This window comes from Anas platyrhynchos, chromosome 7 (genome assembly GCF_047663525.1).
Source record: "Anas platyrhynchos isolate ZD024472 breed Pekin duck chromosome 7, IASCAAS_PekinDuck_T2T, whole genome shotgun sequence".
Taxonomy (NCBI): domain Eukaryota; kingdom Metazoa; phylum Chordata; class Aves; order Anseriformes; family Anatidae; genus Anas; species Anas platyrhynchos.
The window spans coordinates 22,667,414-22,680,522 of NC_092593.1; the positions used below are offsets into that span (position 1 = coordinate 22,667,414).

Here is a 13,109-nt window from a genome sequence, read left to right on the forward strand (position 1 = left end):
ATTCCAGGGGAAATATGAAATCTAAAAGAAAAATCTAATTCTAGATAAATTTAAAGGAAAATACCTACTTCAAAATCTAGATAAAACACAATTACTAAGCTATCCTGTACGTCGGAAGGATAAAAGACATTTTCTTATGCACAGGAAAAATATCTTACCTTATTTGATTAGTAACAATGTGTTACAGAACTGCATTTATTTTTGTTCTGAATTTAATAAAATATTGCTTACAAAAACAGACAAACTTTTAAGGGAACCGAACTAAATTGATGACTGACAATAGATTATACCACAAGCTGTGAACTCGTCAAGCAGATCTCTCTCAGATATTTCTCAGCCTCTGTAAAGGTCACTGCTGAAGTTACCTGTGTATATCGTAAATCCACTTATTTTTAATGCTTTTTGTTTTTACTAGGCAGTTCTTCAGCTAGCCTTGACTGCTATCTGAAAGCCAAGAATGAGCCAGCAGATAATTAGCATTCGTAACTGGGAGACCTAAATTATGTAACTTGTCAAGGTAGGTAAGAGAAAAATGAAGGAATATCAGCAAAGTGCTTTGGAAACGTGATGTGAAAGAACATGATGGATCTGCAGAGCTTCCACGCAGCCACTGCCGGGAAGAAAGCAAGGCTGGATCTGGCAAATTATGTATATGCAAAATAAATACTGAACACAAAAAACAGGCCTTCTGACAGCACACAAAACAAACTTTCCCTATTTAGAGGCTGCTGCCATGGCTTCCCTGAATGGCAGCTCTAACAGGACCCATGGTCCATACAGAGCAGAGTAGCCTATTACATGGCTCTCCACGCTGAGTGCTGGTGAGAACAACGGGTTTTGGAAATCCTGTGCTGGGATGAAATATATCAACTAGAAAAAGGATGGGAAAAACGCTGCAGCTTTACCTTCTTCCAGAGTCCTGTGCTCTGCGTAGGAGCCTTGTTGGTGCTCGGGAAGGAGCCCAGGCTGGCTGGGGACTGAACAAATGGCATGCACCCAGCACTTACACCGCGTGGTGCTCCAGGGCTGCAGTTCTGCTGGCTATGCCACCTTTCAAACTCATGCCTAAGGATCACAGGACACTGCTGATGGAGCCTGTCAGCTCAGTGGTCCTCGCTGATTTGCAGTTCCATCAACCAAACTCTGCCTGCTGGGATTCTACCAAGGTTTTAATTGGATATGGGAGATGCTGTAAGTCTCAATTAAAACGATGAACTCAGCCTGTATTATTAATGTCTGTCTCCACTGTCACAGCGGATTTTATCAGGCAGCGAGCGTGCTCATGCTGGCACCCAGTAGGCATGTCCTCTTTATCCATCCCTGGTCCAGACACAGATTGCCTGGATGAGAAGGGCACAGCAGAGATTGGTGAGGAAAATCAATGGACTCAACTATCAGTTCAGCCACCGCTTCATTTCAATCTTTGCACATATTATGATGATTAGATAGGTCCTCTAAAACAAGAGTCTCGAGCGCTCCAAATATTACAGAACACGACTTTCCTACTGTGAGACAAATACTGCTGCTGATGAGTAATCTCAGAAGCAAGATGAGTGCCATGACAACACACACGGCAGCGCTGCAGCTGTAAGATAATCTGCTTACATGCGAGGCTGTAACAGAAAGGAGAGTAACCGAGAACATTGGAACAGATCTTCAAAACCAGAGGTGACTTTGCCTACACTAGGTGTGGAGTTACCTGTGGGGAGCCAGTGGTAATGACTTTGTCCAGCAGCTCTACAGAGGGGAAACTCTGATTCAGAGCATCATGTATAAATAGCATCATTACCAGCAGCGGATACACTGGCACAAACATTGAGCAGGCGACCCTTCCTCCAGGTCCTTGCCTGCTTGGAGCCAGAAGCGCTGTCACATCTTGTAGACTTTCTGGTTTGAGCTGAGCATGTCAGCAGAAATGAGAACAACTGGAAATCGGGGTTAGGTTGTGCTCTACAAGAGCCACGGCAAAAAACAGCAGAGGAAGCAGCAGGTTGTAGGCTTTTCTTCCTTGTAAATTCAATGAAAGCAGCCACCTTTCCCTCAAGATGGAATAGCAGATTTTCTTTAAATTGATGTCTAGAAACTGGAACATTGCCTGTTTCATTCCATATACATGCCGTATATACTACACGTAATGATATAAATATAATATATAATATAAATATAATACAGAACTTTAGATTCCTAAGAGAAATGCTTTTCTAATGATGCTACAAACTGATTTGGAAAAAAAAGTGTTGATGATAGGAGAGCACGAGAAGCACTGCGGGCTCATGAAGGCAAATGCCCAGTCTGCCCCAGCAGTGCGTTTCCACCACAGTCATGAGCTGGTTCACCCTTGGGGCTGGGCACATGGAAGACACGAGATTCACATCTAAGGACTTTTAAAACCACTGGTGAGGTGTGAAGGAATTACAGATTAAATAAAGAATTAGAAAAAAAACATTTTTTTTTAAACAGAGGAAATCTTGAATTCAGTGACTAGCACTCAGAAACCAGAGAGGGTTAAAAAATAATGGACTATTTGGAAGCTGCTTTGGAAAAGCCAAGGCTTTTCCACAAAAATTTTAAAAGTAAAAGTAACATTAAATACCTTAGGAGAAAAAAATATCCATCAATCCCTAAAAGCTTTTCTGGCTTGAACTGCCTTATACTACACTATGAGTTTTAGGAGCAGCTGTGCAGAACTGCTGAGATCTTCTGAGCAGTTTTGTGGAGGCTTTTCCTCCACTTTTGTTCTCCAGATATTTTCCATGCCTTTGAACATTTTCCCCAAGTATTAGGAGTCTAAAGAAACCTAAAATTTCCTGAGGTTTTCTTATCTCTGAGTACATGCAGAGGCTCTCTCGGGGGACTGTGCTAGAGGCACCCATTTCTCCTGAATATTCATTCGAGTGCAGTGACTCATTTAAAGATGTTTTGAAAATACGTTTGTTGCCAGGGCTGGACTTAATGAAAAGCGGCACACTCTTTTCAGTGGAGCTAGACCGATTTGCCCCAAATCGGCACTTGCCCCACTTTTTAGAAGATCAGAAATAGAAATTGGTTCGTCTCAGAAGTCCCAGAAAAATGGCTCTGCTCAACATTAGGAGTTTGTTACAGCTTTGGGTCTTTTTGCAGCATTTCTTCTGCACTGCCCATCTTCTGGCTCTCAGGGTTTAGGCACAGCTCTCACGAGCAGCTCTTTTTAGAATAACACAATTTTGCATGGAATTAATTTGTTACGACTTTTTACACTGGCAAAACACCTAGTGAAGATGCAATTACACCAGCAAAATCTGAGCCAGGGCCAGGTTAGCTTATTTGTTATTCCCAAGGAAAAACCCTCAGTATCAGCAGTGTCTCCACAAAAGCGATACTCGAGTCCATCTACACCAGCAAAGCTCATCTAGCAGAGACTGCTCCTTGATGAGTCTTTGATTTTTTTTCTGGGGACATACAAATTATATGAGGTGCAAAAGAGAAGCAAGACAACATCCTAGGGAACGCGGTGTGAGGAAGCACAGACTTCAGCCCAGCTCTGACAGTTGCAGACACCTCCCTGCTTCAGCGAAGCACCGTGGTGCTAATCCAGGCAGCAGAGTGGCTTTGTGCCTGGGACTGTCAGTGGTTACAAACACCTGCTGAGCTCTGTGGCCTCAAGCCCCCAAGGCTGGCAGCTGCTGAAGGCACACCAGCAGCCAGCCACTGCAGTGAAACAGTCTCGGGGCCATGAGCCACATGGGCTGGAGTGGGGTAAAGACCTTCAAGGTGCTTTGTCTGAACGTACTTTACATTTGCCAAGTGATGGAGAGGTTACTGCACTGACTAACAAATTCACTGCCAGGAAGATTTCCTGCTGTTAATCTCAGTTTTCTTCCCTTTTCTCATTTGGCGTGCTGGATTGCAGAAAAGCATAGCATAAAGAGGGAGAGCAAAAGAAATGAAATATGCAGACAGACAGACCCAATCAAGTCCCACTCCCAGATCTAGCTCACCTTCAGATCCCATTATTCAGTTAGAGCTAAATAAAACGTTGTGTCAAACAATGAAGACTAAAATTTCTCTTAGCTGATATGTTTGCATTAACAGAAAATTAATTTTTTATATTACATTCATAGAGGAGGTTTTGTTAGTTTCTTAAACACTAATAGAAGCTTTTTATAAATTAGAAAAAAAAAACAACAAATATACATAAAAAAGTATTTTTTTTTTTAACATTTAGCTCTTATCCTGAGGCATATGCATTAAAAAAGTGGTCAGACCTGCCATCTGCAAACCATTGTCCCTTTCCTTACTTAAGGAGATGAATTTAAGAGAACCTAGCCGCTGCGTGCCTGTGCTCGAGATGTGCTCCCAGCAGCCGAGTGCTGCCCGCCAGGAGAGCATTACGGGGCCGAGGAGCTCGCTGCCGGCCAGCCCTGCTGCACGTGCCTGCCCACCCCAGCCGGGCAGGCTGCCCACGCCAGGGAAAAGGCACCTCACGTGCCAACAGATTTAAGTAAGATCAAAACCTCTCAAAAACCACCAACCCTGTGTCAGCACTCCTCGCAGGACTGTCCTTACTTTCTTTCCAACAGCCCTCTGAGTAAAATGTAGCTGAGCAGATTTGTTCAGGAGAGCTTGATGGTTTCAGAGTTAAATGAGCTTTCATGCTCACCCCTTCCCTCGGTGATCCTCTGCAACATGTAAGGCTTGCTGGAGGCAACAGCCAGAGGGTTTAGAGCCCCCCCACATCCCTGTGCCTGCTCTTTCCCTGGCTGCCACTGCCCACGGTACACATGGTGCAGAAGCAGAGAATGAATTTGGGTCTCCTCATCTGTGCCCAAGCCCCCTGGTACTAGCTAACCTGGACCTTCTGCAGAGCGGCTGCTCCTGCCTTCTTCTCAAGACCCAGCGCTAGTTGTTGTGCATTAACAATTTTCCATTTCTCCTCCTTCTACCAGGATGCTACAGCATTTCCAGCATAAAAGGATTTCTAAAAGCCCTTTATTTGCATGAACAGTGATGTGACTGACCATAGAAGCAGTCGGGAGGAGGTGCGAGGTCCTTATCTGCTGCCTTGTACCCGTGCAAGGAAGAGGACATCAGCTGCAGAGGCATGAAGCAGTGTATGTCCCCCTTTTTGCTGGTGGAGCCCCTGGGGACAGCAGTCACTGTTGGGTAGCCGAACCCTACAAGTTATTTTTTAATTTTTTCCAGAAGCCTAGCTCCAAGGAAAGGCCTGGAAAGGATTCTGGAACTGACATTTCCTCCTCTCCCACAAGGGTGGCACATTTGCTGCCTGGCAGGTGACCTAGGATACTTATTTAGACATTTAAAATGATGATGCCTATACATTTGAGAAGAAAAATTTGACAGAGGCAAGGAGCAATAAAGCTGCGAATCAACGAGCCGCACTCGTTTCAGGTCTGTAACCCAGAAGGGATAACCCAGAAGGGCTTATGATTATTTCTTAAAAAAGGGACAGGTCCATGGGCAGGGCTTGTTAAGGCAGCAGCATTCCTTGGGCAGGCAGGCTGGCTGCTGCACGCCGCTTAAGGTGCAAGGTCTTGTTCTTCTCTTTTATAGCAAAAAATATCTGTGCAGGCTGACTGCTTGGCACTGACTGGAGAAAACTGTTACTTTTAAAGGTATATTCTTCTACCAGCTTTACATAAAAAGGGACTACAATACAACCATTATAAAGAAAACAATCTGTATGCAAAGTTTGTGCTGTATCTATGACCTTGGATCAGACATGCTTGATTTCAAAAAAGGAGATGGAAAACTCACGGCTTTAAAACTTTCCAAAGACAGTTTTGGGGAAAAACAAAATAAAACACAAAAACAAAACCAAATGAATGAAAATCAAGTTATTGGATTATTTTCAAAACAGATTTGTTTCAGACAGCTGAAGGAAAGCAACTAACGAGTACAGATGTATGTAAAATTAAATACATACTATCCTGCACAGGCTGTAGCATATGGAAAATCATGATCTACTGGCAGCTACAAGAATTATCTTTACATTCTAAGGAACAAATGAAAGTTGCAAGATATTTCAGACCTCTAGGATGCCTCAGGATCCTGTGGGGAAAAAATCAACCTCTGCATTTAACTGACAGACAGCAGGATTAGATCATGCCAAGAGTTCATATTAAATGCTACTTCCATGTAACGTTCCATACGTGATTTTCAAATGTGTGCTTTATTAGAGGACTCAAGTCCAACAAAACATCCTAATCATTTAAAGTTTCCTTTTTTTGTGATCTGCACTGAAAAGACAGAAGGTAGTTTAACCAAACAGCCTGTAGGTAAACATACATATGTGCATGCGTGTGTACATTCACACATGCACATGTGTGATGGAAATGAAAGCTAGAGATAATTAATAGATGCTTCTATCATCAGATACCTATATGACATTGATTATTTTCCCTTCTGATAAGATAAATAAAAGCAAAAGCTATAAGGGAAAAAAAAACAAAAAACACATTAAAAAGAAAATCTGGGCTTCATGTTCTGTACATGAAGTTTGTGCTGTCATGTACAGTTCAGCATGACATCAATTCGCTTGGTATCTGAGAGATACAGGCTGCGTATTATGCAATGCATTTGACTGCCAAAAGGTTGAATTACTGAATCTTTACTGGACACTTATTACAGATGTAGACACAAAACATGCATATGCTACACTGACGTGTCCTAATAAAGAACATAATTTATTTTAAAAAATTAGAACAATAATTAGAAGCTACAGAGAAGACCGAGTAAATTTTTATTATAGCACAAGGTGGCTAATGTCAGCAGTTCCAGCAGCCCCACAGTAAGCCATGCTCCTTTCGTCACACTCAATTCATTAACACAGGAGAAAAGCCAGAAACGGAGGGAAATGCCGACCATCTGCTCGATCCAGATGCAGCAGAACATGCTTCTTACCTCCAAAGCTATTTACCAGCCACAAACCCAGATAAGATCGCTTTAATCCTCTCATCACAGACCTAAACGATTTTTCAGCATCACATTGTCATAAGTAAAACTGAATTACGATCACCTGAGCTGAAAGAAAACTTTGACAGCTTCTCTCCCGGCTAGCATCCCTCGCTGTGGAACAAGTTTAAAGAGCAAGGATAACCCAGGTGCGACAAATAGGAGCAAAGCAAACACATGTGTGCGAGCAACCCGCGAGGTCCTCGTTCCTCTGCTGCTATGACCCAGGGATGCCTAACGGGTTTAGCCGGCCACGGGGTTTGACCGAAGCGTGTAAGTTTTGGGGAAGTCACAGCCTGCCCAGGACCCCTCATAAATGAACGCACCAGCCCCGGCGCCGCGCGCAGCCCCTTACCTTGAAGTTATGGACCTTCTCGTATTTCGGAACATGCTCGTTTTCCTTCAGCGTTGCCCGTCTGACAAGCGACGTCAGCTGCGAATAAGCAAAGAGTTTAAGAGGTTGCCAGATGGTCGCGGCCGGCTTCTGCGCCCCCAGCTTCACCCCCAGGGCCGCCAGCAGCAAGTCCTGCTGCCGCCGCTCCTGCTTGGCGCCGGGCACGGCCGCGCGGGGACCTTTCGGCCCCGGCCAGGACTCTCGGGACGGCATTTTGGGACGGGAGGCTGCGGGCTGCCGGCTCACACTCGCCCCGCGGCCAGCGCCATGGCGGCCACCGGGAGCGCTCCGCGGGCCGGCGCGGCCGAGAGGCGGCTGGGCGCCGGCATGGGGCGAGCGGCGGGCGGGGAGGCGGGCGGGGAGGCCGGGCCCGCAGCCTCGCCCTCCAGCGGCGCCCGGCCGCGGCGGCTGCGGAGCGGGGCCGGAGCGGGGCCGCGCGCCTCCCGCCGGCCTGCGCGGGGCGGGCGCTGCGCCGGGCGGGGGCGGCCCCGCGCCCGCAGCCAATGGAGCCCCGGCGGCGGCTGAGGCGCCCCCCGGGGGGAAGCCGGGGGAAGGGGAGCCGAGCCTCGCCGCGACGCTTCGCCCCCCCCCCCTTCACATTATTTGGGATCTGGGATTATCAGCTCGCCCCTGTTCCCTTAGGTACACCTGTACACCTGCCCCTGGTTTTCACGCCGGGGATGCCCGTCAGGATCCAAGGCACCAGAAGCCCACCGCAGGCCCCCTCCTGCCAAAGACCCCAAGGCCCAGAAGCTGCGGTGCCCTCCTTTAGGGCGACCTGGTCCCTGCTGCCCCTTGCCCAAAGTGAGGATGCAGCGTCTCACACAAGCACCCAGTGCAGCCCCAGCATAACAGGACCCCCACGGGGCACCACGGCCACCCTGCTCCTGCCTTCCTCCTCCTAGCACTCCCCACACATCTGCAAACAGTTCAGAAACAGCAAACCCAGACTTTTGGTCTACCTACACCTGTGACCCACGCCCTGGGGCTGGCCACTGTCCCCCCTAGGCATACAGGTCCCCTGAGGATCACTCCATGGGCACAACCTGCCTGCAGAAGGGTCCAGCCCTCCCATCTCTTTGCACAGGCTGCGGCACCGCAACCACTCTCCCTTCTGCAGCAAAGGTATTTTTATCTCTCATGACTCAGTGACAAGCCAAGACGAGCACGGTTTGTCGCAGGCTTCTGGGTGGAATTGGTGTGTTTTGCAGCTGGATTGCAGTGTCACCGTTTAGCTCAGTCGTGCAAATACAGCAAGAGAAATGCTCACCACGAGCCTCCCTGGATCCCTTGCGCAGCCACCACTACCCTCCCTCCAGGTTTTAGCAACCTGCTGCCTTTCCACACAGGGGCAAATTGCAGAGATTAAGGTCCAACATATGGGCTTCACCAACCACTAATTTGCATTGCAAGTCAATAGGTAACAACCGAAACCCTGGCTAGATAGGATACAGGGTGAAGCTGTCAAGCCTTAGTGGCTTACACAGGCCTTAGGAGTACCCAGCTCACTTCACAGCCTCATCACAAACAGGAGGTGCTTGATCCACCCTGTAGAGAAACCGTTTTCCAATGGCTACCTCAATCTGCCCGTCCTGCTTTTAACCACTAATTTCTGTGGCAGGTCAGTACCTACGCGTCCCTCATGTTTTCCTGCATGTCCTTCTGGTAAGTGTAATGTGGCAACAGGAAATGAAGAAAAAAGAGCTGAGCGGGAAGAGATCCCCAAAACTATCCATATTGTCTATGTGGATATGTAAGAATAGTAGGGACACAGGGCAGGAAGAAGAAGGCCTTCAGCTAGGAAGAAAGGACTGCATGAGCTTGAAGTCACTTTATGGTTTCATTCCTGGAGACTACAGCAGGCAAAAGTCCTTGTGGAACAAGGTAGACCTAAACCTGACACAGAGGAGCTGCCCTCTCCAAACTGCTTCAGGTGACAACAGTCTCAGGAGGCAAACTGGAGTTTTAGAAAATCACTTTTGTTACATGCTTCCTTGGAACCCCAAATTCCTCTTATTTTAAAGGGAAAAATATATCACCAAAACTTGGTACTTGGAAATAAACCCTTTGAAAATTTAATTTGTTGGAAATAAATAACCCAGCCATTTCCAAGAGTACATTTACTATTAGAATCAACTCTTATTAGTTTCTGTACAATTTCACTTAAGAAGCAAGATAAAGCATTCTAAATTTTCAGTCATTGGTAGAGAGCCTTTTTTTTTTTTTTTTTTTTTTTTTTTTTGTATGCTTACTCCTTAATTGTCAGCTTTCTTTTTCCTAATTCTGAAGAACTGATTTATTTTCAATTGCACTTTAGAGTCATATTAGCAGAAACTGATCTCTGGATCCTGGAAAATTAAATCTTAAGATTGACAATAAAAGGGAAAGCAAAACTACCCAACAGGGAAAGGTCATATCTCATGGCTGTAATTACGAAAACATGTTATAATCTGAAAAGTAGTTATAAGATTATGAATTTTAATTCTAACATCGCTTCATGTTAGAGTGATCTAACAAGGACTGCTTATTGGTTTTACATAAATCAGTTTGCCACTGTTCAGTAGAAAGCACTTTCTGCTGTACACAAATAAATGACTACTGCATACACCTACACATACAGCCTTTTTCATGTGCTATATGCACTGTATTTGTGCACACCAAAAACCTGGACTGAAAGACAGTTAAAACCATAACGTTAAGAAAACTTTTTTTTCCTTTTAATGAAAAAATATGAAAAATAGAATGTTGTGTATTTCTAACATATATTTTCCCAACATAAATTAGTGTTATAGTTAAAATTCACCATCCTAAAACTGCTTTCAGATGACATAATCATGGAACGCATACATCATTCTTCTGCCATTTCCTAACTTTGCAGGTTTGCTGTTGCAAGCTAGTGCTCTTAACACAGACCTCTTCCTTCGGTTTGAAATCTGAATTGGAAAACAATATTTGTTGTACACACCTAGCTGACCACCAGGCAGGTTCAGATCTTTAGATTATCTGTTCATCAGTTACCAAAGTAGCAGGGAGCAAGTTCCCATCCTCCAGGTGCCCTAGGTGAGTTAAAACCATTGGGAGTGCATGAGAAATAATGGATCTATGGATTCAGCTCAAATCCTGCAGGATGCAATTCTCTTCTGAGGTTCTCATTGGCTCTGATCACCCTATGCTGTTCTCATTCCCAGCCTGCAAGCCCTGCTCTTCTTACATCCATGGCTGGCTCCTGATCCAACGCCTGTTCTGTCGGTGGCTCCTGCATGCCCACCCACCAGCCTCCTCCAGCACTTCCATTCTCCAGCAGCTGTCTTCAGAGCTTGCTGTGTCGGAAGTCTGCCTTAATGGGGACAATTATTAGAGACTGTCCATTACACATGGGGTGAAAAAGAGGTAGAAATGTAAGGAGGAAAGTCTTCTCCCTTCCCCTTTTCAAAGTAAAGTCTTGATTTTATGTTACTTTTTAACTGATTTGTGACAGATATGCAATCATTATATGTTTAGGAAGCAGTATATAGGGCAGACCACGGGAGGAAGGGGACTGGAGAACTTTTTAAAATTTAATTTAAGAACATGATTTCATAGGGTTGAGGTAAACCAAAACCAGAATGACTGAAATTAATAGCCAAGTAAACTCTCAGCAAAGCACACAACTGCAAACAGCCTCTCAGTCCTGTATATTTCAGTGACTTAAAAATCAAACAAACAAACCCAAGCCCAGCAAAATGTCAACCTTTAAACCAAGACATCTGTTTAGAGGTTGTACATTGTACATACGGACTAAAGGGAGGGAAGAAAAAACCAAACCAAACCAAAACCCCCGAAGATTATAACCTGCTATTTCAGATGTTCTCATTTGTCCTAAAACTTCAGCTATAACGGTGGTTCAGTCTGGGGTCCTAGTGTGACACCACTTTCCTTTCTTCCCCTTGGAGCACTCCTTCACATGCAATAGAAGCAGCTATTTTCTTGAGCACTATTTGTTCTCGGTGTTATTTGGATAATATATGCATATTTTATAGTACTAACCTCACAATCAGTAAGTCTTATTATGAAGACTCTACAGAATTGATTTTAAAGTCATCCATGGCTTGCAGTAAATTCCAATTAGTCACTCTCTGAAAGTCACATTATGCAAGTTTAATCCAGTCATATAATTCAGTCAACATCAGACAAATTATCTTTCTAAAAAGGCAAATCAATGCCTTTCCCATTTGTTGAGTAATAAACTAAAATTACTCTAGGGAAAACAAAACAAAACAAAAACAAACAACAAAACCTGCTGAAGATTAAAGCACTGGGTTAATCTCACAAGTCCTAAAATGCTCATGTTAGGCTTGCTCAGACATCCTGAACCCCATGTGCATTTCCAGCTTAATACAGTGTTTTGTTTCATGAGCACCTGGCTCCTCCCTCAAACACAGTTTCATGTTTCCTTCGGTCTCGTAAATGCACGTGCAGTACACCGCAGGTTTTTCATTCTCATATGGCGTTGTCATGCTGCAGTGACTAAACATGCCCTCACTGTTTCAGGCTTTATATGTAATACAATCTCTTCCCTCTAAGGAATGCATCTTAATAACCATATTAACCAGCAGTCATATTGCATGCATTTTTTAAAAATCAAAGACGACAGCCTATTGTACACATCTCAAGGAGCAACATACTTGAAAACCGAGCCTGGTTTTCTATGCAGTTAGCCACTGTGTATTTTGTCGTGCTGTTTCAGTGCATAGTTAACCTAGCCAAATGTATATGCACAGAAAATCCTTCCTTGCCTGAGCCCTTTATGAGCATATTTTATGGGCTCAATATACAGTCTACAAAAGCTAATCAGTCAGATTGTGAAAGTGAGCCCAATTTTCTCAACTCAGTCCTCCTTGGGGGAGGCCCGTTCCACGCTGCATAGATTGTTCCCTATCATATCTTTTACAAAATTATTACTGGGGGGAGAAGGAAAGCCCCAAAATTTCCCTTTTTATGTAAAATTGGAGACATTTACAATTGCAACACAGCACTCAGCCCTATGGAAATCCTTGTTCACCGTGCATCCCCCTTTTCAGTTACCCACAGGTGAGTTTGGGTTTAAGACAAACTTGAATGATGGGAAACTACTGCTGAAAAAAATCTATTTTTCATAACAAAATTTTCCAAATGGACTTGCTTCTAATTAAATCAGACTTTCCCCCCATCCCCCAATATACATGCTGCAAAGCTAAAGAAATGGCTATTTTTCAGATTGTAATGATTTTTTAAATTATGTTGGAAGATAAAAGCAAACACTATTTCCACAGCAGGGAATGTTAAGAAGCATGTTATATCAAGAATTATTTTAAAAGTTAAAAAAAATAAATAATTAAAACCTTAAATAAATAAATCACAGAATTGTCTAGGTTGGAAGAGACCTCAGGATCATCGAGACCAACCTCTGACCTAACACCAACAAGTCCTCCACTAAACCATATCGCTAAGTTCAACATCTAAACGCCTTTTAAAGACTTCCAGGGATGGTGACTCCACCACTTCCCTGGGCAGCCCGTTCCAATGCCTCACAACCCTCTCAGTAAAGAAGTTCTTCCTAATATCCAACCTAAAACTCCCCTGGTGCAACTTTAACCCGTTCCCCCTCATCCTGTCACCAGGCATGTGGGAGAACAGACCAACCCTCACCTCACTACAGCCTCCTTTAAGGTACCTGTAGAGAGCAATAAGGTCGCCCCTGAGCCTCCTTTTCTCCAGGCTGAACAAGCCCAGCTCCCTCCTCCTT

At 44.5% G+C, this 13,109-nt stretch overlaps 1 protein-coding gene across 6 annotated transcripts in view; it reads right to left on the bottom strand.

The window, feature by feature from the left end:
* Positions 1-13,109, bottom strand: part of CHN1 (chimerin 1) — a 95,914-nt gene that overhangs the window by 20,129 nt on the left and 62,676 nt on the right. For 5 of the 6 annotated variants that reach the window (XM_072040968.1, XM_005019697.4, XM_072040967.1 and 2 more), the window contains one exon: positions 7,307-7,384. In XM_072040968.1, coding sequence (XP_071897069.1) covers positions 7,307-7,384 — 78 coding nt within the window. Of the gene's footprint in view, positions 1-7,306; positions 7,385-8,391; positions 8,503-13,109 lie in introns of those variants that run through there. The other variant, XM_027461054.2, reaches the window with a different exon arrangement.